Below are 27789 nucleotides of genomic sequence, written 5' to 3'. Positions count from 1 at the left end.
TACCAGGTGAAAAAGCAGGAAAAGAGTATTCCATAAAGAAGGAACAGCATATGTAAAAGCCCAGAGCCATGAAAGAGCATGACATAGAGAATTTCCTGCAGTTTGGAATAGCCAGAACTTTTGTGCTTATGGAGGACAAGCAAAGGATGAGGCTGTGATAGTTAATTTTATGTGTCAACTTGGCTGGTCAAAGAATATGCTGATGTTTCTGTGAAGGTGTTTTTGGATAAGATTTACATTTAAATCAGTGGATTTGAGTAAAACAGATTGCTCTCCATAATGGAGGGTGGGCCTCATCTAATCAGCTGAATGTCTGAAGAAAAAAACCTGACATCCCCCGAGGAGAAAGGAATTCTGCCAGCAGACTGCCTCTGGGCTTGAACTGCAACTGTTCCCTGGGTCTACAGCCTGCTGGCATACTCTGAAGCTTTTAGACTTGCCAGCCTGCATAATTGCGTGAGCCAATTCCTTAAAATTATTCTCTCTATATAGGTGTATATATACACATCCTATTAATTTTGTTTCTCTGCAGAACTCTGACTAGTAAAGAGGGTAAAGGCAGAGGATAGGGAGCGTTCTTCTGAACAGTTCTGCAGTTTGAATGATCACGGGAAACTGCAGGTTTTCGGCTGCCTACCATTGATTGAGCAGTGATGCTAAGACACCAGCAGTGGGTATGTGGGCCTATAAGATCCTATAGAGATGTCAGTAGTCAACATCATTCCCCATTCTTTTCCATGTCTTCCTCTTCTTGGTTTTCAAATCCATTCCATTCCATCCAACAAACATTTATCGAGTCCCAGTATGTGCCAGACACTGTGTTAGGGGCTGAGGATATAATGGTGAGAAAGTCTGCTATCACGAAATGTATGGTCTGGTGAGAAAGAAAGGATATAAACAAATGAATGCAGGGGCAATAGGGCACAAAAATTGGAGAGAACAGGGAAGACTTTGCAAAGGAGGAAGTAACACTTGAGCAAATCACTGAAGCACAAATGTGAACTCTACAGGTAGACAAGGGCAGAAAGGGGGAGGCCCACGTCATTCCAGGCAGACAGAAGCATGTGAAAAAAGATTTAAAAGTTATTGAACACTCGCTAGGTGCCACATACTTAGTGTTTTGTATGTATTAATTGATTTAATATTTTTATTCTACCCTATTATTATCGAAATTTTACAGAAGAGGAAATAGATAAAGATGTTCAGTAAGTTGCCCAAGGTCACATATTTAATAACTTCTGTAGCTAAGATTCAAATCCAGACAGTCTGGCTTCAGTATCCACTCCCCCCCTTTTTTTAAATTTCCATCCCTGTGCCACTCTCTGTCTTCCTTAATCATGTAGCAGCCACAGAGTCATTAAATCTTTTTTTTTTAATTGGAGTATAATTGCTTTACAATGTTGTGTTAGTTTCTGCTGTACAATGAAGTGAATCAGCTATATGTATACCTATACAGATTCATTAAATCTTAAAGCCAGAAGGTCCTTAGATAATCTAGTTGAGTGGTTCTCCCACAAGAAAATTATACATTAGGATTACTGGGGAGGTTTTTGAAAATACCAATGCCTTCCTTTCTCCCCCGCCCCACACTGGAGGAAGCACTACATTTTCCCCCTTTCTTTTCTTTTCCTTTTTTTTTTTCCTATTTAAATAAAATTGTGGTAAAATATAAATAATACAAAACTTACCATTTTGACACATTTTAAAAATATTTATTTATTTATTTTTATTTTTGGCTGCGTCAAGTCTTAGTTGTAGCACGTGGGATCTTTCCTTGCAGTGCGAGGGCTTCTCTCTAGTTGTGACATGTGAGTTTTCTCTCTCTAGCTGTGGCACGTGGGCTCCAGAGTGCATGGGCTCTGTATTTGTGGCGTGCGGGCTCCAGAGAGCATGGGCACTGTAGTTTGCGGCACTCGGGCTTAGCTGCCCCGCAGCATGTGGGATCTTAGTTCCCTGACCAGGGATCGAATCTGCGTCCCCTACATTGGAACGTGATTCTTTACCACTGGAGACCAGGAAAGTCCCTTAACACATTTTTTAAATGTTCAATTCAATAGCATTAATTACGTTCACAATATTGTGCAACCATCACCACTATCTATTTCCAAAACTTTTTCATTACCCCAAACAGAAACCTTGTAGCTGTAACTCTCCATTCCCTTTTCTCCCAGCCCCTGGTAATCTCTAATCTATTTTCTCTTTTTATGAATTTGCCTATTCTAAATGCCACACATAAGTGGAATCATACAGTATTTGTCCTTTTGCGTCTGGCTTATTTCAGTTAGCATAATGACTTCAAGGTTCATCCATGTTGTAGCGTGTATTGGAACTTCATTCCTTTTTATGGATGAGTAATATTCAATTGTATGGATATACCATATTTTCTTTATCCATTCATCGGTTGGGACACTAGGTTGTCCCTCTTTCCACAAACATACTGAGGAACCATTGCTTTTTAAAACTGAGGAACCATTACTTTTAAAAACTTAACAATGTCATACACAAAGAGAATAAAGTGACAGAAGGAGGGCTTCCCTGGTGGTGCAGTAATTAAGAATCTGCCTGCCAATGCAGGGGACACGGGTTCAAGCCCTGGTCTGGGAAGATCCCAAATGCCATGGAGCAACTAAGCCTGTGAGCCACAACTACTGAGCCCGCGTGCCACAACTACTGAAGCCCATGCACCTAGAGCCCATGATCCGCAACAAGAGAAGCCACTGCAGCGAGAAGCTTGGGCACCGCAAGGAAGAGTAGCTCCCACTCGCCTCAACTGGAGAAAGCCCATGCACAGCAAACGAAGACCCAACAAAGCCAAAAAAAAAAGATTAAATAAAATAAATTTTTAAAAAATGACAAAAGGAGGCAGGGGCTAAGTACCAGATGGCACTGGTAAAAGGCCCAGAGGAGTGACATGTATACATTTTGGTTTGGATGACAGGAGGCTAGTTCTTAGGGTGGGGTTCTAGTGGCAGGCGTGCTCACATGATTGAGGCTTTTCTCCCACTTTCTGCACAGATATTTTGTCATCATCACTCTTGCTTCCTGTCAGAGAAATTATGATTTCAGGAAAATGAAAATAGTTTATTCTGTTATGAAAGTGGAATGTGACTCTGACAGTGATAATGCTTTGTCCTTTAAGGGAATAAAATAAATATCATTTTTCCTGAAATCATTTGCATGAATAAGTGGCAGTTACTTCTGGGCTAGGATGTCAGACAGGGCTGTGTCTGTGGGAGACAAGAGTAACGTTGAGAAGGTAAGATGGAGAAAGAGGGAGGGGATTGGGGAGAGGAAGGAGTGAGAGAAGAGCAGGAAGGAGAGACTAATTTGGGGCACTAGGTGACAAAGTTCTAGACAAAACTTTGGGACAAATTGTCTTCAACAATAAGACCTACTGACCTGCTCCACGTGGCCTACCTGGTGCCCTTCACATAGAGTGTGTTCAATAATATGTACCGAGTTAGTTTCCTTAAGTGAGTACCTTCCTTTACTTCCTTTTAAGTTATTGCAGTTCAAAGTGAGGTAGGCCATTAGTTTTCTCCAAATTTTTTGTTTTCCACCCTTCCCCAATGCTCTCCCACTCCAAAACCTCCTAAGATTTCACTTCCTCTCAAAGCTGAGTTAACCCATGTTTAGAGTTTAGCACGTTGTCTGCACAAATATAAATATCAATACATCCGGCTATTGATAGTATTGTTATTATTGACTTCTTCCATATTTCCTTCTGTTTTCACTGGATTTTAGAGCCATCAGTTGTGCCCTTCTTTATTGTTTGTTTTCCCATTCTTGCTTTTATGCTAATTCTGATTGTTTCCATTAGAGCTGAAAATGTTTTCATGATCTCTGACTAAATCAAGATCTTGTCTTCTTAGTCTTTTTCTGAGAGCTATTGCAAGGATGCTTTAAGTGTTACAAAGGAGAAATTGATAATGTGCCTTATTTTTTGCTTTTCTAAGAGAGATGTAGATGGACTGTTGTTTGTCAGGCAACAATCTGATGCAATATGAATGCTATTCTAATTGCAATTTCTGCCATTATATATGGTATATCTGTCCTAAGTAATACATCTGAGTAAGAATGATTCTGTCCAGGTTGCTCTGAAATTTCCTTTTATATTTTTATAGAGATTCAGTTGGTTTACCATAGAAGACTACTAGATTGTATGTCTCCTCTTTTTTTCCCCCTTTGGTTGAATTTGCTTATGGTAGTTCCTTTATAATCTGAGTATTTGAAATATTATACAATTAACTTTTCTTGCAGCCCCTCTTTTACATCTTCATAAACTGTTCCGTTTCATGATTTGATTATAGACTTATTTCATTTTGATCATTTGCCACTTAACACACAATGTGAATTTTATCACACCTTCTAAAAAGGGCAAACATCTACTTCATGATAAATCCCTCACTTTCTGAGTGTGACTGATTTAAGAAAGGCATGCTCTTTACCTTCTACTCTGTTATTTCTCAGTTATTATCATTATTCTTGTCTTTCAAATTCTACTTTATTAGTTTATTTAAGAACTGATTTTCTAGTTCCAGAGGTTGGAGCTTAGAAGGAGGTTCTTTCCTCTCTAAAGCAGTGGGCCTTTACACAAAGGTACAGTCTCAAAGAGTATTAATAAAGTACAAGCAGACTTAAATGCTGCCTCTAGTTCTCCTGATCCTCATGAGTTGCAGTGGGGAAGAGAGTGAATCCCTATTCAAAGAGAGGTGTTAAAGGTTATGCTAAGCTGGGTTCATCATAAGGATTGGCAGACTCATGCTCACAGCCTTGAGGCCTCAGAATATGGGCCCCTTTTCATCAGTTTGGAGGGATGAATGGCTTCTCTCAATAGTTCTCAGGAGATATGTTTAACAGCACAGATCCTATGCATGTCCTGATGTCTCACAATATCCTGGAAAGGTGGTTGTTGGGTCTTCTCTTTCAGGTGACCAGTTAGGTGTGGTCTTTTCATTTTCATTCAGGGACAAGACTGTCCAAGCACACTGGGGGAATAAGGTATCTCAGGACTGGGCTGCTCAGGTATAATGTAGTAACCTATCAGTTTGCGATAAATATTTAGTTCAAAGCCAGTCTGATTCATGAGTGTCAAATACTACATCAATGCTCACATTTAAACCACTGTATTATAATCAAGTTGTACTAGCCAGCTTTATATCTAAGACTGTTTACCATTTTAGAGATCAGTCTGGTAACTAAAGAAAGAAGCTCTGATTACCAAGTGGCATTTGCTGTAGGCACCATAAGGAGATTTTCTAAGGATTTGCACCAAGACAGTAGGGATGGCAGTGTTAGTTTTCTCAGCCTTAGGAGAGAGGTGATCTTGGGCCTTAGGTTGTGGGATGTAGCTTAGGAAACAGTACCTCTTTTAGATACAAATACTGCTTTTTCAGGCTTGCAATACTGAATTGCGCCCATTGTTCAAGCAGACACCAAACTATGTATCCTTTTAGTCCATTTGTCCAACATTTCAGGTTGATACATTTGTAGCTGGATAGGCTAGTTTTCTGGTCCTATTGTTTGACATTCCCTCTTCTCAGCTGAGTTGCTCTATGCAGCTGAAATGGACACCTCTGCCTGGGAGGGGACAGCCCCACATAAATGTCAGAGGAACTGGAGCCATGAAATTAGTTCACATTCCTCCTCTCTGTAAGGAAGGAGGAGAAACTGAGTTGGCACATTGGTCAGAACAACTTTGAGCAGGTGGTAGAAATTTGTGATCACTGAATTGCATGGTGGTCTCGCATGGGAGAGATATCAAAACACTAGAAGTGTGAAATCATTAAACAGACAAACTGAGAGTTGAGTTAAAAGACCCCAACAATTATCATCTAAAACTCTTTCTCTTAAAATAGACATAATTATTGCTCTAGTTGGTGGCAGAGCTAGAACTCAAAACCAACATTTCTGACTCAAATTTTTTATCTCTAGAAAAAGTTTTGTTTTTCTCCTTCTCCTCTTTACTTGTCTATATGTTACATATGTTTAAAGTCCCAATTCAGGCATCCTTTCCACCTGGAAATCTGCAAAGATCCCCCATATTTGGGTTAGATGCCCTTTGTATGTGCTCCAACAGTTTCTTGTACTTCATGTAGTTACTTGCATTATTAACTTATTAAAATATTAAATTTGAATTACTTGTTGTCTCTTCTACTAGTCTATAAGCTCTATGAGTGCTGGGGCCATGCCTGTTTTATTTATCTTCATATTTATAGAGCCTAGAATGGTGCTGGGCACATGATACCTCAGTTAGTATTTATTGAAATGTTCACAGGTTTAAAGACTTAAATGTGCAAAAATGTAATTACTAGTCAGGATTCCAGATTCTCTTCAATAATTATATTTCAAAGGCTGAAATTAAATGAAAACTAAGGAGAATGAATAAGATGTTGGGACTTCCCTGGGGGCCAGTGGTTAAGACTCCACGCTCCCAATGCAGGGGGCATGGGAAGATCCCACATGCCACATGGTGTGGCCAAAAAAAAAAAATCTTTATGTATCCCTTTAGTATAAGATGGCTTTTGCATCAGTGGGATACAATATAATATTTTTTAAAATATATTTATTTATTTTATTTATTTTTATTTTTGGCTGTGTTGGGTCTTCGTTGCTGTGCGTGGGCTTTCTCTAGTTGCAGTGAGTGGGGACTACTCTTCGTTGTGGTGCGCGGGCTCCTCATTGCAGTGGCCTCTCTTGTTGTGGAGCACGGGCTCTAGGTGCATGGGCTTCAACAGACGTGGCACGCAGGCTCAGTAGTTGCAGCCTGCAGGCTCTAGAGCACAGCCTCAGCACTCATGGGCTTAGTTGCCCCATGGCATGTGGGATCTTCCCGGACCAGGGCTCGAACCTGTGTCCCCTGCATGTGCAGGCAGACTCTTAACCACTGCGCCTCCAGGGAATCCCTATACAATATAATATTAATGGTGTTGAGAAATACCTGGAATATATCCGTTATAGACTAATTCCCTGAGAGAAATGAACAAAGATGACACAGTTCAAATAACAGTTTAAAGTATACAGTTGGACTAGGATTAAATACATTAATTTATACCTAACAGGATGTTGACTAAAACTTCCCTCTTTATATCTATATATATCTATATATATACACACACACACCACCACCACACACACATATATATAACAATCAAAGTGATTCAGTTATATATATGTGTGTGTATGTATATGTACACACATATATATAACAGAACCACTTCACTGTACACCAGAAACTAAAAGAACATTCTAAATCAACTATACTTCAATGAAAAAAGAAAGTTTCCTCTTACCTCAGAATTAGAATCCAGGATCTCACAAAGGGGGACAAAATATCCCAGTTTCAAAAGCCAATCATTTTGGTCCAAATATAAGAGGCCTTTTGCTTTAACTGTCATTAAGACCACTCCTCCTTCTGATTCCTTAAAATACTGGGGAGGGAAATAGGGTGTTCCAGTTATCTATTGCAGGTAACAAATCACTCCAAAGCTTAGTGGCTTAAAATGACAAAAATCATTTTATTATCTGTCATGGTTTCTATAGATCAGGAATTTGGAAAGGACTTGGCAGGGCAATCCTGACTCAGGGTCTCTTATATACCTGAAGACAGATGGGTGGCTGAAGTTCGAACAGCAGGGGGCTGGAGCAGCTGGGGGCTTACCAGGAATTTCTCTCTCTTCAGGTGGTCTCAGGACTTCTCCATGTGGTTTCTCTACATGGGCTAGTTTGAGCTTCCTCACAGCATGGTGACTTCAGAGCAGTCAGACTGCTTACTTGGTGGCTCAGAGCTCTAAGCACAAGTATTGCAGCTAGGAAGGAATAGCTATATTTCCTTTTATGTCCTAGCCTCAGAAGTCAACATAGGTCACTTTTATCATACTCTATTTGTTGAAACAGTCACAAAAGCAGGGCTACTTTTAATGGGAGGGAATATAGACCCTACCTCTCTATTTAATAATGTCAAACTCACATTTAAAAAAACCAGACATGTAGTATGGGAGATACTAGACTAGTGACTCTCTTTGGAAAATGCAGTCTGTCAAGGGGATCATATTATCTATTGTGGGTCCTTGGTCTAAGAAGAATGTTGTGCTTTTTCCTAATGGGGAGGGGAGAGGGATGTTCCTCCTTAAAGCCAACTGAGGGTGAAAGTTACCAGATCATTATTTACAACGATTGGGTGTGCTTTATCGTTCTCCAATTGGAAGTCTGCTTAGACAGCACATTTTAATTTGCTCTTTGCTTGCTCAAGGAAAGAGAAAATTGGAGAGAAGGGGGAAGTGGTGAGTGGCCTATATGCTCACTGGAGTGGTAAGGATATGTGACTTTCCTGGGGTCAAGTGAATACTTCTGGTGCCTAACCAAGAGAACTGCCCACCGGCAAGAGGACCCAAACAGCAAAAACCTGTGGGCCGGGCTTCCCTGGTGGCACAGTGGTTGAGAATCTGCCTGCCAATGCAGGGGACATGGGTTCGAGCCCTGGTCTGGGAAGATCCCACATGCCGCGGAGCAACTAGGCCCATGAGCCACAACTACTGAGCCTGCGCATCTGGAGCTTGTGCTCCGCAACAAGAGAGGCCGCGACAGTGAAAGGCCCGCGCACCGTGATGAAGAGTGGCCCCTGCTCGCTGCAACTAGAGAAAGCCCTAGCACAGAAATGAAGACCCAACACAGCCCAAAATAAATAAATAAATAAAAATTTTAAACAAACAAACAAAACCTGTGGGCCATAGCCCCAGGGCAGGAGACTCTCCCACATCAGGAATTTGTGCACTGGGGAGGCTCTACAGAACTTACTGTAAGATAGCCTGCATTTGGATGCCTGCAACCTACAGAGTATCAATGGCCTATCAGTTAGCACAGAAACAAAGACAATAATCAAAGAGAGAATTTCACCATGTATTACAGTCAGGGTTCAACCTGAGACACAGAACCAATAGGAGATTTATTACAAGGAATTGGCTAATGTTAACTGTGGTGGCTGGATAAGGAAGTTTGTAGTCTGTATAGGGCAGGCAGTCAGAAAGAAAAGATCAGGAGCATGTTGGAACCCATGAGTAAAGGCCAAAGCTTCTTGTCCACAGGTAGTAAGGAAAGGAAGGTCATGAGCAGGCTAGAACCCCAATGGCATGAATTGTTTGGAATCTCTGAACTCATGGAAAGCCTAATCCGTTTTTGGAAGGGCTTACTTGATTAGGTCAGGCCCACACAAGATAGTCTTTCTTTATTAACTTAAAGTCAACTGATTAGGGACTTCTATCACATCTGCAAAAACCTTCACAGCAGCACTTATATTAGTGTTTGATTAAATAACTAGAGAGTGTAGTTCAGCCTAGCCAAGTTTATATATCAAAAAGCCATCACACAACAGCAGCCAGTGTATGAGATATGTGTCCTTTCCTTTTCCTTCCTCCCTGTGCCAATACACCAGGGGAGCTGGAGCCTAGAGAGATGGAGGAGGTGTCCCAGAGGTAGACCATACTGCCCTCCCAAGGACTCCAAAAGGAGGGAAAGGGAGGAGTAAAACAACAGAATACATCCTTCCCCTATTTGTGCTCCTGGGGCTACAAATCTGGCTTGCAGTGGGAAGGGGAAGGCTTTGAAAGGATATAAGACACAACTTTAACAATTTTAAGCAAGTGGGAAGTTATGGGATCTAACTGAGGTATCATTAAGATATTTGCTGACTAGCAAGGAAAAGAGATTTAACAGCAAATTTGGGTTGGAGACAAAATTCCACTGATTGAGACAACTAAATAACAAAATGATGAGATTACAAAAATTAGAAGAACTACTGCAGATGTTAAACGAAGAAGAAAAAAATAAGTGGCTAGAGTGGTCAGAGAAGGCTTGTTTCTAAAAGGCAGGATTTGGACTGGGCCTCCTTTTTAAAAGATGAGCAGTATTTAGAAAGTGGGCGCAGAGGGGAAGCTAGTGAGAATAAAAGCTTAGAGAAACACGTACATGTGGGGAGTCAGGACAGGGAGAACACTGGACTGATCAGAGCAAAGTATGTTTGTTAAGGAGCTAAGCATCGATAGGGGCTAGACTAGTCAGGGTCTTGAGAGTTAGGCAGAGGAGTGGAGACCAATGACGTTGGTAGGAAAGCTTGAGGGAAGTTTTTTGTTTTGTTTTGAATCTGTTAAAGGCATTAATGTGACAGTGGTATAATATAGTTGGATTTTAGGGGAGAAGGACTGGGATTCAAGACGGCTAGTCAGGATGCTGTTGCAATATTCTAGATGGGAATTCATAAAAACCTGATCCAGAATCACAAAGGTAAAATGGAATTGGAGGAGAAAGGAAAAATCTGAGAAATATTTCAAAGACAAAAACAATAAGATTGATGACCAAATGGAGTGTGATGGCAGAAAGGATAATTGAGTATTCCTTGGTTTCTAGCTTGGGGAACTAGAAAGATGGTGGTATTTCAAACGTAAGTGAGGAATTTAGGGAAGGAAAATCTATTCGGGAGATCAAGACTGTTAATTCAGTTTGTGATTATTGAAGCTAAAGTCATGATTTGAAGTGGAAATATCCTAATAAAAGTTGAAAAAAGAGAACATCCAGATTAGCCTGATAGCAATATGCATGAAGGACTGCAAGTGGGAGGTCCACGCCAGGAACTGAAGGGCTTGGAGGCACAGGTGGTGTTTTTTAAAATGACTCTTCCAACTGAAGGTGGTGTCATTTAGAAGAGAAAGGAGTAAATAGGAACAGTTGGTTTACCCAGATGGTGTTAAAGAACAAAATAGGATTTGATTTCTGGACCATGGTTTAAGATCCTAGAACTGGTGAGTTTTTGGCAAGGAACAGGGAATATATTATGAAGACAAAAAATAAAAAGGTTTCCTTTTTAAAAATTTTTATGTTTTAGAGGGGAGGGGAGAAATCATTGGGAAGGAAATAGGAAATTGTTCTTGGGGAGAGGGGAAAGAACTAAAGAGAACTAAGTGAACAAATACAGGTCTCAAAGAAAGAATAACATTGTAGAAGACACCCAGTGTTTCAAAAGAGTTAATTATAGGTGAAAGGAAGCTGAATTTATTAATATTCATTGAGAGTTTACTCTATGCCAGCACTATGGCAAATCCTTTATACGTCATGGACATCTTTCTATGACAGTAAAGATCTGCATTGTCATTTTTAATGGCTGCATAGCATGGTATCGAGGGTCATTCTGGTAAGCTACAATGAACTCTCCTATTCATACATTTTCCCCACCTTTTTGTATGCTCTCTTTTTGTCAATAACAGATGAACTTTTCTTTTTAGTTTGTAATTTAATTTTAAACAATTACCATGATTCAAAAATATATTAAAAAGTATACAGTAAAAATGTTTCCTTCCATTCGTTTCCTGTCCCACCCCAATGATTATTAGCTTCCTGTCTCTTTCCATAATTCCTTTATGTTATACTTTTTATATTATATAAACAAATATAAATATGTACTCTTATTTTTTCCTTTTTTTATTTTTTATTTTTTATTTTATTTTATTTTTTTGTGGTATGCGGGCCTCTCACTGTTGTGGCCTCCCCCGTTGCGGAGCACAGGCTCCGGACGCGCAGGCTCAGCGGCCATGGCTCACGGGCCCAGCCGCTCCGCGGCATATGGGATCCTCCCAGACCGGGGCACGAACCCGTATCGCCTGCATCGGCAGGCGGACTCTCAACCACTTGCGCCACCAGGGAGGCCCTTTTCCTTTTTTTAAAGAAACGTAAGGTGAAAAGCATCTTGTGATCATCTCTTTAGGGTAAAATCTTAGATGTGATATTGCTGAATTAAAGGGTAGTTTTAGTTAAAATTTTAAACATATTGCCCAGTTGCTCATCAGAAAAGCTGTATATAGCAAAAATGCATGAATGTCACGAAATCCATTTTATTTATTTTCTAATTTCAATTGCATCCCATATATCTGAAAATGTATGGGAAGCCAGAATAAACATTGAAAAAAATCACTATAATTTGTAATATAAGACTAGTTTGGGTATCATACGGAAGTGATTATACAAAAGAATTTGGACTTAATCATTATAATTTATAATACAGACAAATGGACCCAATGAGAAGGAAAGGTTTGATCTATGTTGTCATTTATTTTTCTGTGTTTATCTTATTGGATGCGTAGAGAGGGAGGAATGAACAAATGGAAAAATATCAGTTGTTTGTGATGTAAAGAAAATAGAGCTTAATGAGACAAAGAAAAATCAGAATGAGACATAGGGGCAGACTTAAGATGAGAGTGAAAAAAGGGTAGACAATTTCATTGGGCTTCATACATCTGATAAGGCATATTGCCAGATCATCTCTTCCTATTACTTTAAAAAAAAAAACTCCTGTTACAACCTCTACTATCCGTTATTGAATTGGTACATATGATAATAATAGAAACTAAAACTATATTTCAAGTGATGAATATGTACATTTGTCTTTTTTTTTTCCTTCTTAAATAGAATTGATTGCCTGAAGAAATGGATACTTCTCCCTCCAAAAAATATCCAGTTAAAAAACGGGTGAAAATACACCCAAACACAGTGATGGTGAAATATACTTCTCATTATCCTCAGCCTGGGGATGATGGATATGAAGAAATCAATGAAGACTATGGAAATTTTATGGAAGAAAATCCAAAGAAAGGCCTGCTGAGTGAAATGAAAAGAAAAGGAAGAACTTTCTTTGGAACCATGGATACTCAACATCCACCAACAGAAGACCCAATGACCAATGAGATTGGACAATTCCAAAGCTTTGCAGAAAAAAATATTTTTCAATCCAGAAAAATGTGGATAGTGCTGTTTGGATCTGCTTTGGCTCATGGATGTGTAGCTCTTATCACTAGGCTTGTTTCTGATCGTTCCAAAGTTCCATCTCTAGAACTGATTTTTATCCGTTCTGTTTTGCAGGTCTTATCTGTGTTAGTTGTGTGTTACTACCAGGAAGCCCCCTTTGGACCCAGTGGATACAGATTGCGACTCTTCTTTTATGGTGTATGCAATGTCATTTCTATCACCTGTGCTTATACATCATTTTCAATAGTTCCTCCCAGCAATGGGACCACTATGTGGAGAGCCACAACCACAGTCTTCAGTGCCATTTTGGCTTTTTTACTTGTAGATGAGAAAATGGCTTATGTTGACACAGCTACAGTTGTTTGCAGCATCTTAGGTGTTTGTCTTGTCATGATCCCCAACATTATTGATGAAGATAATTCTTTGTTAAATGCCTGGAAAGAAGCCTTTGGGTACACTATGACCGTGATGGCTGGACTGACCACTGCTCTTTCCATGATAGTATACAGATCCATTAAGGAGAAGATCAGCATGTGGACTGCACTGTTTACCTTTGGTTGGACTGGGACAGTCTGGGGAGTATCTACTATGTTCGTTCTTCAAGAACCCATCATCCCATTAGATGGAGAAACCTGGAGTTATCTCATTGCTATATGCATTTGTTCTACTGCAGCCTTCTTAGGAGTTTATTATGCCTTGGACAAATTCCATCCAGCTTTGGTCAGCACCGTGCAACATCTGGAGATTGTGGTAGCCATGGTGTTGCAGCTTCTAGTGTTACATATATTTCCTAGTGTCTATGATGTCTTTGGAGGGGTAATCATTATGATTAGTGTTTTTGTCCTTGCTGGCTATAAACTTTACTGGAGGAATTTAAGAAGGCAGGATTATCAGGAAATACTAGACTCTCCCATTAAATGAATACCTGATTATTATCTTGTTAATGTTCAGTTATTAATAGGTACACAGACATTTTAATGTTCATCTGTAAATGTTGTGTTGTATAACTGACAGTGCTATATAATTAATATATGCAGATGTGGAAAAATTTATTCTAGTCTAATAAATTAAAAACATATACTAAATTATGTGGAATATCATGAATCTGGTCTCTTTGCTGTTAATAATAACAGGAAATTTTTATTATAAAAATGATTATTTATTATAAATAATAAAAGGGTAGAGAATGTTAACTTTTATCACTAAAGAACACAAGACTTGAAGAAATGACTCCTTTCAGATGGAAATTCTGTGGTTCTGAAGTTCAAAAATTAGTAAAATGTTCATGCCCAATGTTCTATAAATGTTCAACAAAAATCCTTCAATATTCAAAAATCTATAAGGTGAAATGCTGAATACCAAGCCCTGTTTTGTCATCTATTTGCATTAGAAAACTAGAGGTGATTGGGCTTGGTAAAGTAGCTTGAGTGAGTTGAGGCAAGAAAGAGGGAACGAAGGAAAGGAGCTGGTTTTTCACTGGCAGTGGTGGTTGTCCTACCTTAGAAGAAGAAATTGGTCTTCCCCTTGCTAAGGCCACACTAGGCAATGCATAGTAAACGGAGGTAGGGAAAAGATTGGCTTCCTGCCAGCTCTACTTAGTCTATGCCATTTTTTGCCTTATGGTGGGAGACAGAATGTTGGGGGAGGGTCTACTCATCCTCAGTTATGCAGATCTCTTCCAAACCTGCCCTTGTTTATGTAGTACGTATATGTGTGAGCTGCAGTAAAGGTACTCCTTACCCCTGAAAAAGACACTAACAGTAATCATAGTACAGCAGAAAACTGAAAGAGCTTAAAAGTCTGTAAAACCACATAGAGTAACAATAATTTGGGTCTAATTTGGGAAATTTCTCCTAATTTAGCACAAACAAATGTTGATATGGTACTGCTGATTAAGCTATTGTTATTGAGCTATCCTAACTTCAGATACACCCATCTGTAACTTTCCTCTGTGATGCCATGACTCAGCTGGTGTCTCACTAGGTTCCACCAATAAAGGGCATTAGAGGGAGACTGTAAAACAGAGGGGATAAAGGACTTCCTCCTTTCGGTTTGCTTGCAGTTTCTGTCATTTTTACCCCCGCAATAAGCAAGAGCCCTTTGGTCCAGAAGCAGCAATTGATCTCAGCCTTAAGCTTCTTTTGGCACTCCTCCACCCCCTACCCAGCCTCATCATCTCCCTCTCTGTAGCAGCAGGACCAGTTGCACAGCATCCTCCCAGGGGTATAAGCTACAGGTCAGCAAGTCATTCCTCTGAGCTCCTGGGACCTGATGATCCAACCTCGATTTCTCTTTTTCACTACTCCTAGGGGTGGTAGCTGCTCTCTATAGTTATCATATCTGGGCTGCTTCAGTGTTCCCTTTTTGCTTTTCCAGTCCATCAACACCCAATACTATGTTCTCTGCTGTAATATCTTGTGATTTCTGTTCTCCTAATATGCCTTCAAACATACCCCAAAGGAACCCAAAGTCATTTGTAGGGTGTTTCTGCTTTTGGAAAATGTTAACATTCAGATTTTTCAGGAATTACTGGCTTTCAATAGAAATTACCCAAACTGAAGCACAGAAACAAAAAGATTTGAAAAAAAAAAAAAATGAACAGAGCCTGGAATGACCTGTACTAAGGAGTAAGAAGTCTAGTGTAAGTGTAAGTGTAGTCACAGAAGAAGAGAGAGAATGGGGCATAAAAAAAGATTTGAAGAAATACTGGCCAAAAGTCTTCCAAATTTGGTAAAAAGATACAATAACCAGCAATCCGCAGATCCAGGGAAATAAGTGAACCCCCAGCATCATAAATACAAAGAAAATCACACCTGGAAACATAGTGTAACTACTGATAAACAAAGATAAAGAAACAAAATCTTAAAAGCAGCCAGAGGAAAAGATATATGACACCCAGGAAAACAACGGTAAGAATTACAGCTGGCTTCTCATCAGAAAGAGTGGAGGCCAGAAAACAACAGAATGACAGTTTAAAGTGCTGTAAGGAAACCCTTTGATGGCTTCTCATTGCCTATAGGATAAAGTCTAAGGCCCTTAACTTGCATAACCCACTCTTGTTTACACTTTTAGTCATCTTCTGCTCTAGCAATATTCTACTATTGTGTAATACCTTTTTTTTTTTTAACGCAGGCCTGACTAGCTTGACCACACCCCCCCCCTCCCCCTGTGGCCTAATGTCCCCCTGTACATATCTATTGCTGTATTTACTATACAAATAAGTATCTGTTTAAATCTAATTCTCTGACATTGAATGGAGCTCCTTTAAGTTGAGGACTGATTTTTAGATCTCTGGTATCTATTGTACTGCTTACCACAGAGCAGACTCAATCAATTTTTGTTGAATTAATTCCCATAAAAGACTAACAATACTCAGTATAGAAATTGAATTTAGTTACCAAGGTCCATTAATTTCTATACTTCACAGTCAAGCCTGTGATTAGTTTCTTCTTACTGATTAGTAGTTTTTTGTTTTTTGGTTTTGTCCTAAATAGTCCTTACAGTGATGCTAAACCAGATCATTCTCTCTTTTTTTTAAATTTTATTTTTGGCTGCGTTGGGCCTTTGTTGCTGCGCACAGGCTTTCTCTAGTTGTCGCGAGTGGGGGCTACTCTTCCTCGCGGTGTGTGGGCTTCTCATTGCGGTGGCTTCTCCCGTTGCGGAGCACAGGCTCTAGGTGTGCGGGCTTCAGTAGTTGTGGCTCGCAGGCTCTAGAGCGCAAGCTCAGTAGTTGTGGTGCGTGGGCTTAGTTGCTCCGCGGCACATGGGATCTTCCTGGACCAGGGCTCGAACCTGTGTCCCCTGCATTGGCAGGCAGATTCTTAACCATTGTGCCACCAAGTTCTAAGCATTTCTAACTATAAGCCCTCCATAGTTTCCTGGGAAAGGTCTTAAGACATGGAGGCTCATTTTTCCTTTCCTTGTCTTCCCAAATTCTTTCCTTTGGGATGAATGAAGTGAACTGTCTACATGTTTTTATCCTAGACAGAGTAGCTACCTGTATCCGAGGCCCCATTTCTAGTCCATAGGTCATAAGTTTTGACCTAAATGTTGTTGCCTGATCCTGGCTAGTTCTTAGTCCACTCATAACTAATTAGCAGGGCTGATTCCCGTTTTTGGTTTGAGTTCTGCTAAAAGAGAGGAAGAAGAAGCCAAGCGCATGTTTATATTTGGAAGTTGGGGAGACAGACTGTGTGAAAGGAGGTCTCTGGGACAACTCCCACCCCTTATGATCATGAACTCCATTCCTTCTGAGTACACCATACTGCAATATATGACTTTCTGTCTATCTACCCTTCCACCCAATGCTTTCCTCTCTCATTGCTGTTTCCTTACTTTTCTTCTTCAATTCCTTCTCTTTTTCTTATATCTTTTTAGCTTCTCTTTCTTTCTTTCTTTTTTTTAAGAGTTCCTGGTTAGAATGGGTGATGAGGGAACTTTTAAAGGAAGATTAAAAGAAAAACACATATTTACAGGGAACTAAAAGCCTTTTATGAAAAAGCTTTCTCCCTTACTTCTTCTACTGCTTAAATATATGGCAATAGATCTGGATCAAACTCTCACAAAGGGTCTGTTCAGATCATTGGCCCATTCAAAATACATATTTCCATACAAAATAAAATCTAAACTTATGACTTCAGCATATTTTTTCTGGGTTTAACTTCCCCAGTTAAGGCAGTGATATAAGCTACCTGATGGCAAGGAATATTTTACCTGTTACATTTGTATTCACACTCCCTAATCCCATCACATGTAACTAGAATTGAATTGAGCCAGGTGTAGCTAACAGTTTGCCATGTGATTTTGGAGAATTAGTTTCAACCTCTGGACAATGGTTTATATAGTTTCAAAAATGAATGTAATAATATCTCAATCCATAAACTTTATAAAACGTATCAACAAATAAAACTATTGTATTAGACAGCTTGGGCTGCTGTAACAAAATGCCACAGACTGTGGCTTAAACAACAATTTAATTTCTCACAGTTTTGGAGACTGGGTGCCAGTGTGGTTAGTTTCTCGTGAGAGCTCTCTTCCTCGTTTGCACATGGCTGTCTTCTCACTGTGTCTTCTAGTTGTGAAGACAGAAAGCAATCTCTCTGCTGTCGTCTCTTCTTACAAAGACACTAATCCTACAGGATTAGGGCCCCACTCTTATCACCTCAGTTAACCTTAACTACCTTTCAAAGGCCCTATCTCCAAATACAGTCACATTGGGGGGTTAGGGCTTCAACATATGAATTTTGAGAGGGAACACAATTCAGTCCACATCAGCCATGATAAAATATACACAGGTATTTGGACCCTCAGAATAAATCCAAAATTCACTTAACATTATTGACTTTAGATGCTAATTATGGGATATAGACAGAGTAGCTGCCCAGAATTTCGTGGTCCATTTGCCCCAGTCAACTTGAGGCGAGGAAGGGACCATGGGTGATTTGTGCTTGACCTTGTGATCCTATCTATGGCAAGAAAACCACATTCCTCTATCAGGACCCAAACGAATAATTTTGAAGTTAAATACAGAAAAGCATAAACTCTTGGAATTTACAGTCAGGACCAGGATTTAAAATGGGAATGTAAGATGTATTCATGCTTTAAACAATATTTACTGACGATCTACCAAGTGCTAGGCACTGGGGAAAAACTGAATACTGACATGGTTCCTAACTTAATTGAGTTTACAATCAGGTAGGGGTATGGACAGGCCCTTTCAACAACAGGATGGGGAAAATACCTGTGCGCCCCAGCAGGCTTCCCTGAGGGGGCATCGCCTAAGCAGAGCCCCAGAGATGTCTGGGAAGGAACGAGGCAGGTGATAGGGGGCTGCAGCGCGGGTCTGAAGAGAACCAACTTACTGACGGCTGGTGGCTGGGGCTGGGCCGCTAAGAATGGGCAGACCCGGCACCCAAGGTCACTGTCCCCCTCACAGCAAGGCTACCGCAGCCAAGACGGGACGCTACCCACGAACCAGGGTACTTTGAAGGCCCTCAGACTCAGCTTATTTCGGTTTGCGGCTCAAATGAAGCATATGTCTTACATTTTTCTCTCAGGTCCCCATTTCCAGGCCTTTTGGTTTGTTTTTTCTTTTTCGCTCCTCGCCCCTAAGAACCTTCCGTTGGCAAGACCTTCTGGTGCAGAAACCAGAAAGAAGCTCCCAGAGCAGTCGGGGCTGAACTCGGGAAGCAGTCATTTCTGCCGTAGAGTCTCCTGTGGCGCTGAGGAAGAAGGCCCAGAGTAATAAGCCAGAACAGCCGGGGAGACAAAAGCAACAACACTCAGGGTCAAGCAGGGCGCTTCTTGCGTTCTCACTCCCTCTCCGCGGAGCCGCCTCAGCTCGCTCCACACCCAGCACAGCGTTTGATTGACAAGGGGGCCCGCCCAATCCCAGCGCGGCGCAGACGGCTTTCGCGTCAGTGGAAGGGGAGACTGAGCCTATCAGATTGGGCAGGGAGGGGGTTTCCTGCCCGCGCGGATCCGCCCACGGCCTCGCGACCAGTCGGCGCTGCAGCCCCGCCCTCCCGACACGCGCGCCCCGCCCCTCTCTTCAGAGCTACGCGGCGGCTGAGCGGAGGCCTCGTGCCGTAACGGCCATCGCGGCGGCCGTGGCGGCGTCCCGGTGCCCTCCTCCGGTGAGCTGGGGCCACCCGGGCTCGGCAGAAGGGAGGTGAGACGGTTGTGCCGGCAGGCTGACGCACAGAACAGCCTTTCCTTGCCCCGGGAATCCACTTAGCCTGTTACTTGCCGCGGTGCTTCCTCTTCCCCGGCGAAGTTAGCCCCCGGGGCGCCGTCTGCCGGCCCGGAGCTGAGCCGGAGGGGGCGGGGAGGCCGCTCGGCCGGGCCTGGGCGTTTGCCTCGGAGTTCCGCGCGACCCTCCGGCCACTGCCCCGGGCGGCGCGGCCTCGCGGCCTCCCGGTCCATCCCCGGAACGTCGGGTCGGGGTGAACGCCGCGGCTGGCCGCCCCCGCGAGGCTGGGAGGTCGAGTTTGAGGCGCGCGCCCTTCCCCGTTTCTTTTCCTCCCCAAAAGTCCTGTCGGCTGTTGTGGCGCAATCCGAGGCCGCGAAGGTAGGGACGTGGTAGTGGAGGGAAGGGGCGCGCTCACCTCCAGCCCGAGAGGAGGGGGAGGGAGCCGTTCCTTGTGCGGAGGGTGGATGTCCTCGGGATGCGCCTCCCGCCCCTCCTCCCATCCCCAGCCGTTTCCCTCCTCCTCGGGAAAGCTGGGTTATTTTAATCTTATGGACCTGCTGTAGATTCGTACGCGAGTTGCTTGGGCTGTGAGCTTTTGACGTGAGTTGTAATATATTCGGTAAAGAAAGAAAATGTATCTCGATAGTTGTTTTGTAACCTTTCTTATGTGTGTCCATGAAAGTTAAATTTGCCGTAAGAAGCTCGGGAAGCTGGATTTTGTTCGGGGCTGAGAACTCTGACATTATAGACGCCTAATTAGTGTCGAACGAATGAACTAGTCACCTGAAAATAATTCTACCCGTTAGATTTGGTGAGAAACCATGGGAGTTATGAAAGAATAAGGTTAAGGAGAAATTTCTAACCCCATCTTGGGTGGTGAGCAAAGAAGCTCACTCAGTGTCCGGTCAGAACGGGTGTTGCAAGAGGTATTCATTGCTAAAAATCTTACTTTGGTAGATTTATGAAAGACCAACTGTACAATTTATTAAGCACTTGGAAAGCACTGTGCCTAAAGTCTCAACCTTCAGCGAGTTCACAGAGTCAATGGGGAAATAATCCAAGAAGGTTTTGTTTGGTAATTGTCAATAAGGTTCGGCTCTTAAACAGGCATCCCATTCAGAGTTTGATAGAAACTCAAGAACTATGCATTGGTTGATTAATATTAGTTTTATTTCATCTTGATCACAAACTTTGGGATTTTCTTCTTTGGAAAATTGTCATCTGTGAACAGTTTGCAGAATGTTCAAGATTTCTCAGCTGTGCTTGTTCATGTATTAAATTTTAAATTGTTTGCTCTGTTTTTCTAAGCATTATCTTTAGTCCAGATGTTACCAGTGCTTTCAGGTCCATGTAAATAAAGCTTCGAACATTTTGTTAGATATTGAATGATGCTTTATGCCACTGGGTTCATTTTTCTTTTGAACCTTTGAGAACTTTCCTGCCAAAACTCAAGGTAGATTTGATGTGATTATTGTTATAAATCACATGTCAGGAAGAATTGATAAATACAGTTGCAGTCCATTTTTTTCCTCTTATAGTTTAATTAATAATTTTTACAATTTACTCACCTTTATAATATGGAAAAATACCAAATGTTGTCTACCTACACCAGAAGACTAAATGATTATTTAGTTATTTGGTCAATAAGTAGAATTGGAGGAAACTCTTGAAATTACTAAGCATTTAACAAATTCTCCGTGAATACTTTGCTGTGCTGTTTTAGGAAGACAGCTGACAGGGCCACAAATGACATTTAAAGATTATTTAATAAGGCAACAATTCTGTTTGGATGCTCACTTTATTTGAAAGATAGAATTTATTATTATTATTTTTTAATTTTTATTTTATTTTTTTTTTGCGGTACGTGAGCCTCTCACTGTTGTGGCCTCTCCCATTGTGGAGCACAGGCTCCGGACGTGCAGGCTCAGTGGCCATGGCTCACGGGCCTAGCCGCTCCGCGGCATGTGGGATCTTCCCGGACCGGGGCACAAACCGGCGTCCCCTGCATCAGCAGGCGGACTCTCAACCACTGCGCCACCAGGGAAGCCCCAGAAAGATAGAATTTATAGTTTTCCCTTCAAAACTGATTCCATATGCTGACTTTGTTTTGGTGATTTTATCATGCCTTAAATTACCCAGACATAAACCTTGGTTTTGTCTTTGACTTCCTCTATCCACATAACTTAACGTTGACCAGTTTTTGTCAACCATTTTCTGAAATTTCTTTCAGATATCTGTTCCTTCCCACTAGCTTTTAACTGGGTTTTCTGCCTGTCTTTTCTCCCTACTCAGTATGTCCTGCCTTCTGCCTGTTCTTAAAATAATGCTTCCAACGCCCTCACTGTTAAACCAGCAATAGTTCCCTGTTATTTACAGAGTATAGTTCAGAATTCCCAGCCTTCTAACAATCTGCTCAAAACCTGTTTTTTCTAATGATGGCACTAATTCTCTATAGGAGCTGTCCACCCTAACCAACCCAATCTCTTGTTCTCATTTAGACTTTGTATTTTTCTACCTTGGTATCTGTTGAGACTTTGCCTATGTATAGCCTGCGTTCTTTAAAAGGAATTTTCCTCCTTAAATTAAGTGGCAAATGAAGGCAAATTTTGTTGAAGTTTCATTTTTGGTCCTTTAGTGCAACCTTCCAGATCTTTCTGTTCTCTGTGTTGTCACTTTCCTCTGAACGCACTGCCCTTACTGTTTTATCATTCCTTTGGTTTTTAATCTTTCGTGGACTTGTATCATAATACTATGGAACAATATTGTGGGAGCGTTGGAATCCAACCTTCTGTCTTATAGATAGGGAAAATGTAATCCATACAGCCTAACTGCACTAAAATTCACCTAGTGATGGTGGCAGAGCTGAGACTCAAACCTTGATTTCCTGCTTGACTTCCTAACTCAAGTTGTGTATATTAAAAAATATATATTGTGTATTCTATGAAACTATACTTCTTTTCATCTCTCGTAATGTCATTTTGTATTGTTTGCTTCACATTACTTTGCATTTTGTGTCTTAATGCCTTCTCATATAGATTCAAAACTTCTGTATGAGGGCAGGGGAACCTTCATGACTTGCATTGTTTGAATCATTGAAACAGTGATTTAAAGTCTACATAGAGACTTCTAGCTTGTTGGATGTATTAACAGCTTTAACAAAAATAATACTGTCATGTCCACTGTTGAGTCCTATGACTCACTAAAAATGAATCTCTTAGAAGTTTCACTGTTAGATTTTAGTTTGTTTGATTCTCTTGATAAAAGAGACTGAATCTTTGGGATCCTTGAAAGTAGATGTGAACAATGACTTATTAGGTGACTAAGTTTATTGACCTAACTAAATGTTCTTTTTCTCTTTTTGATAGAACAATAACGCTTTTACATTTTGCTATTTTGTCGTTTTGTTCATCTGTCAAGAGCCAGATTATTGAGCAATCTGCTTATTGAGCAAAACATTCTGTAAACCATTTGTTCCATTTGGGGAGTTAGAGAGCTTTTATATATTTGTTCTTCACGTTTTTTTCCCCTCTTAACTTTAAAGTTTCTGTTAATACCAGCAGCATAGGGTTTCCCTGGTATTTTTATTACATTGATGTAGCAAGAGTTGAATGGTATAAGACAGCACAGAAGACTATCAGGTGAAATATCTCTGGAGGGTATGCTGTACTTTTTTGGCCTGAAACAAATTAGAAACTATTTTTGTTTTATTGTTTGGTTGTTTATAATGGCTTATTCTTATTTGTTTAAATAATTATCTGCTAAAATAAACTGTGGAAACACTGATTCTCTTGTTCTTTTTTCCTGAAATTGTACCTAAGGAGTGCTGAATTGGAGCACTCCTTAAGTATGGTATGAATAATTTCTGCTTTTGTTCAAACAGACCAGTTGAATAAAGCAGTGAGAGTATGGCTTGGAGAGATCTTTTAAAAAACGGGTGCATTGAAAAAGTTTTTTTTTTTTTTTTTTTTTTTTTTTTTTTTTTTTAATGAATCAGCCTTCCCAAACTTTCAGTACATGCATGCTTCAAAATCATGTTGCATTTGGATCAATTCAAATAATAAATATAACAAAGAATTTAATGTTGCCTGTATTTTTTGAGTATTCCAGCTATATTGTAGAAACATTTTATTAATTAAACAAGGCACTGGAAAGGTTTTTGGAAATGCTTGATCACTTCCAGATACTATATGTTTTTAAGCAACATTTTTATTTTTAGAGACATTTAGAATACTTCCTGTACAACCTCCTCCACCCCCCCAACCCCCCAACCCCAAATTTTTGCTGACCTAGGAAGTCAGATTTTGGGTTGGCCAAAAAGTTTGTTTGGAAAAACCCGAATGCACTTTGTGGCCAACCCAAATATTTTAGTTTTTCTATGTTTTTTTACATTTATTTTTACATATTCTTAGAAAGCCCTATAAAGCCTTCCATGATTTGGCTTTTGCCAGCTTCTAGCTGCATTTCTTGCCATTATCTTTTTCCATTAGGCTGCTCTTTGGGCCTTGAATAGCCAAGCTCTTTTTTGCCTTGGAGCCTGTGAACATGCTCTTCCCTCTGGCAGATGGCTTCTTTGGGTTAATAAGTATTAAGTTTGGCTGCTAGTAACAGAAAGACACCGAATAATAATTTCTGTCCCACACCAGAGAAATCCAGAATTTACATGACACTCATTTATTAAGTGTTATTTCCAGTTTTTTTCCTATTATAAATAACTTTGAAATAAAGATCTTTGTATATAAGACCTTAGAAAATTTTCCTTTTGATTAATTTCTGTTGTGGGATCCTATTGAAAGTTCCATTAGTTTCTTTAAAAACTTGTTTAGAGAAAGTATCATTATGTTTTTTAAAATTGCAAAGTGGCCAAATTTCAGTGTATCCCAAATGAATTTTTCCAATTGTAGACATAGGCCCATTACCCAGATCAAGGTAAAGAACGTTCCTAGTGCTTCAGAAGGCTCTCTCATGGGTCCTCCCAATCTGTATCTCCTCCCCGCCGTCCCTCCCCCCGCCCCCGCAAAGTAATCACCATTTTGACCTATATCACCATAGGTTATTTTTGCCTGTTCTTGAACTTAATATAAGTGGAACCATACAGTATATACTTTTGTGAATGGCTGCTTTTACTTAACATTGTGTTTGTGAGACTCACCCATGATGTTGGGTACAGCAGTAGTTGGTCTTTTTCACTGACGGCAGTATTTTGTTAGATGAATATATACTTTAAAAAAAAATTCACCATTAATGGATGTTTGATATACTTCATTTTTTTTAGCTGTTGTGAATGAAGCAGCTATGAACATTTACTTACAAGTCTTTTAGTGGACATACACCCTCATTTCTTTTGAGTATATATACGTGGGAGTAGAATTGCTCTGTTTTTGTCTACCAGTTTTTTTTTTTTTTCAATTTTTTGGCTGCATTGGGTCTTCATTGCTGCGTGCATGCTTTCTCTAGTTGCAGCAAGCGGAGGCTACTCTTCATTGTGGTGTGCGGGCTTCTCATTGTGGTGGCTTCTCTCTTTGCGGAGCACTGGCTCTAGGTACGTGGGCTTCAGTAGTTGCAGCATGTGGACTCAGTAGTTGTGGCACGCGGGCTCTCGAGTGCAGGCTCAGTAGTTGTGGTGCACGGGCTTAGTTGCTCTGCGGCATGTGGGATCTTCCTGGACCAGGGCTCGAACCCATGTCCCCTGCATTGGCAGGTAGATTCTTAACCACTGCACTACCAGGGAAGTCCCTTTCTACCAGTTTTTGAACCTGATTGAACCAGTTCTCTGGCTGGTCCATAGTAGTTTCCTGGGATTTCTCCCTTTACCATAAAGCTAGTGATTCCCTTTGCCTTAACTCTCTTATTTCCTGTGAATCATGTAATTCTTAAAAAAAAATTTTTTTTTTATTGTTTTGACGCCTTCTTTTGATGGGGTATATCCCACAGTAGATTACTGTGAAAAGTTGAGATCTGTGTTAATAAAACCCCCTTTATTTATTTATTTATTTATTTTTGGTCTTCCCACTGATTTGGTTGGTTGGGTAAGGAGTTGTAGGTTGGAAATAATTTCCCTTCTGAATTCTGAAGGCATCTCTCCATTGTTTTCTAGATTGTGGCCCATTTAAGAATTCTGAAGACATTCTGATTCCTGATCCTGTTTTTTGCCTTTCTGGAATTTTGTAAATTTCATGAGGGTGTGACTTGGCATACATATATTTTTGTGTGTTTCCTTAGGTATTATTCGTTGTGTCCTCCAAATCTGCCAAATTATGTTCATCAGTCCTGGGAAATATTCTTGAATTTTTTTATTGATGGTTGGATTAATCTGCTAGGGCTGCCATAACAAAGTACCATAGACTGTGTGGTTTAAAGAACAGATACTAATTTTCTCACAGTTTTGGAGGCTAGAAGTCCAAGATCAAGGTACCGTCAGGGTTGGTTTCTGATGAGTTCTCTTCTTGGCTTGTAGACAGCTGCCTTCTCAGTGTGTCCTTACAAGGCCTTCCATGGAGAGAACTGTATCTTTCCTCCTCTTATTTTGAGGATACCAATCCTGTTGGATTAGGGCCCCACCCTTATGACCTCATTTAACCATAACTACCTCCTGAAGGCCGTATCTCCAAATACCGTCACACTGGGGGCTAGGGCTTCAACATATAAATTTTGAGGGGACACAGTTCAGTCCATTACAGTGGTTTACTCTCCTCCCTTTTGTATCTCTCTCTGTGAAACTTCTGTTCTTTGTTTGGATCTCTTAGACTAGTCCTCTGATACTCGCTTTTTCTCTTACTTTTCACTCCTAGTCTTTTGGCTCTATTTTATATGGGAGGCTTTCTTCACTTTATTTCCTAAGCCTTCTGTTGAATTTTTCATCTTTTGCTGTGAAGATTTTGATTTCCCAGGAGTTCTTTTTGTTCTCTTAAAGATTCTCTTTTATAGAGAGCATCTTGTGCTTCTGTCATGGATGCATTGTCTTCTCTAATTTCTGAGGCTATAAATAGCTTTTTTTTAAACATTTTTTTTTTTGCAGCCTGTGTTCCTTCTAAATTGGTCTCCAGCTTTTATGTTGGAGGCTTACTTCAGGTGTCAGTAATCGATTCTTGGATGTTATCTAGTGAGTGAAAGTCTGAACTGATGGGGACCTGAAGACTTTGAATTTCATTGCATGGTGGCCCAAGTGAGCCATTTTTTGAGAAAACCCTGATTGATGTGCAGGAGGTGTTTTCCTCTTGGGTCAGGTTCATGAAGGAAAACTCAAGTCTGCTTGAGGTCTGAAAGTTTGGCCACCAGTTTTTTTGGTTTGAGGGATTGGACTTCTCATTCCCCTACTTTTGGTAGGGTATGCAGATCTTTAATTATATCTGGTGAGCCCTAGTTCAGAGTGGAGTAACCAACCAATCAGAATGATTTTACATTTTTAAAGGGTTGTAAAAAAAATAATATGTGGCAGAGACTGTGTGGCCCGTAAAGACTAAAACATTTACTATCCGGCCCTTTACAGAAAAGGTTTGCCTACCTTGTTCTGGTTGTAATGGTTCTGATTTCCTTTAATAAAGCTTCTAGACTACTACTACTTTTACTCCCACTCAGGCTTCAGTTTACAATCTTGGAACTTCCTGAAGCTATTTGTTTTAATTTAGTTTAGTGCATATCATGGAAGTTATGACTAAGAATTGGTAGGATATACTCTATTATCAGAGATATGAGATTTTTTAATGTAAAATCTCAAGAAGTAGGAAAAGCAAAATACTGAAGGAATAAATCACAACGCATAATGAGTGTACGTGTGCATTGTTCTTTTTCTTGTCATCTAAGTCTATAACATAAGTGCGTATACTTTGAAGAATGGGGAAAGGGGCATTGAGAACAGGCCCAAGTCATGTTTTAAATGAGCAGTTTTCATCAGCTCTCTCTGTAGTTGGTAAATCATAACTGGCAGAATAAATTGGCTCCAGACAAGAAGCTGTTCCAGGCAGTAATATACATATACATATATATGTGTAAGTGTGCGTATATATGTGTGTGTGTGTGGTTGTATTTGTCCACCTGATATCAGTCAGAAACGAGAGAGAGAATTAACATAAGCCACGTGGCAGGGTGGGAGAAACAGGAATTGCATTGTTATAGGAAATAAACTACATAGGTAAAGAGAATGGAAGAAGCAATGAAATTTGGAAGCTGGAAAGCAACAGCCCGATAGAAACATTTTAGTAGATTTAAAAATGTTCAATCCTAAACTGGCAGTAGGAAAAATGGAAAAGAATCCTCAGGCTCAGGAGTTGGCAGCATCAGGTATTCTTGTGGAAGAGGGGCTGAGAGTGGTG

The 27789-nt window shown here is 40.5% G+C and overlaps 2 protein-coding genes across 5 annotated transcripts in view; both read left to right on the top strand.

The window, feature by feature from the left end:
- The first annotated feature begins 12471 nt into the window (after nucleotides 1-12471).
- Nucleotides 12472-13710, top strand: SLC35G2 (solute carrier family 35 member G2). The gene has a single exon (XM_060100247.1). It carries the CDS (start codon nucleotides 12472-12474, stop codon nucleotides 13708-13710), a length of 1239 nt encoding a protein of 412 aa, XP_059956230.1.
- Nucleotides 13711-19336: 5626 nt separating this feature from the next.
- The window catches only part of NCK1 (NCK adaptor protein 1), an 81443-nt gene continuing 72990 nt past the window's right edge, over nucleotides 19337-27789 (top strand). For 2 of the 4 annotated variants that reach the window (XM_060099639.1, XM_060099637.1), the window contains exon 1: nucleotides 19337-19459. The gene's annotated coding sequence lies outside the window, so the exon portion shown is untranslated. Of the gene's footprint in view, nucleotides 19460-19507; nucleotides 19859-27789 lie in introns of those variants that run through there. The other 2 variants (XM_060099638.1, XM_060099640.1) reach the window with 2 other exon arrangements.

The sequence above is a fragment of the Mesoplodon densirostris genome, chromosome 5, assembly GCF_025265405.1.
Source record: "Mesoplodon densirostris isolate mMesDen1 chromosome 5, mMesDen1 primary haplotype, whole genome shotgun sequence".
NCBI classification, from domain to species: domain Eukaryota; kingdom Metazoa; phylum Chordata; class Mammalia; order Artiodactyla; family Ziphiidae; genus Mesoplodon; species Mesoplodon densirostris.
Note: the sequence above shows the minus strand (reverse complement) of the source record. Positions and strands in the feature narration are given on the sequence as shown.

Bases quoted from the DNA above. Each gene is read 5' to 3' on its own strand.
- SLC35G2 (XM_060100247.1), top strand. From the start codon at position 12,472: ATGGATACTTCTCCCTCCAAAAAATATCCAGTTAAAAAACGGGTGAAA.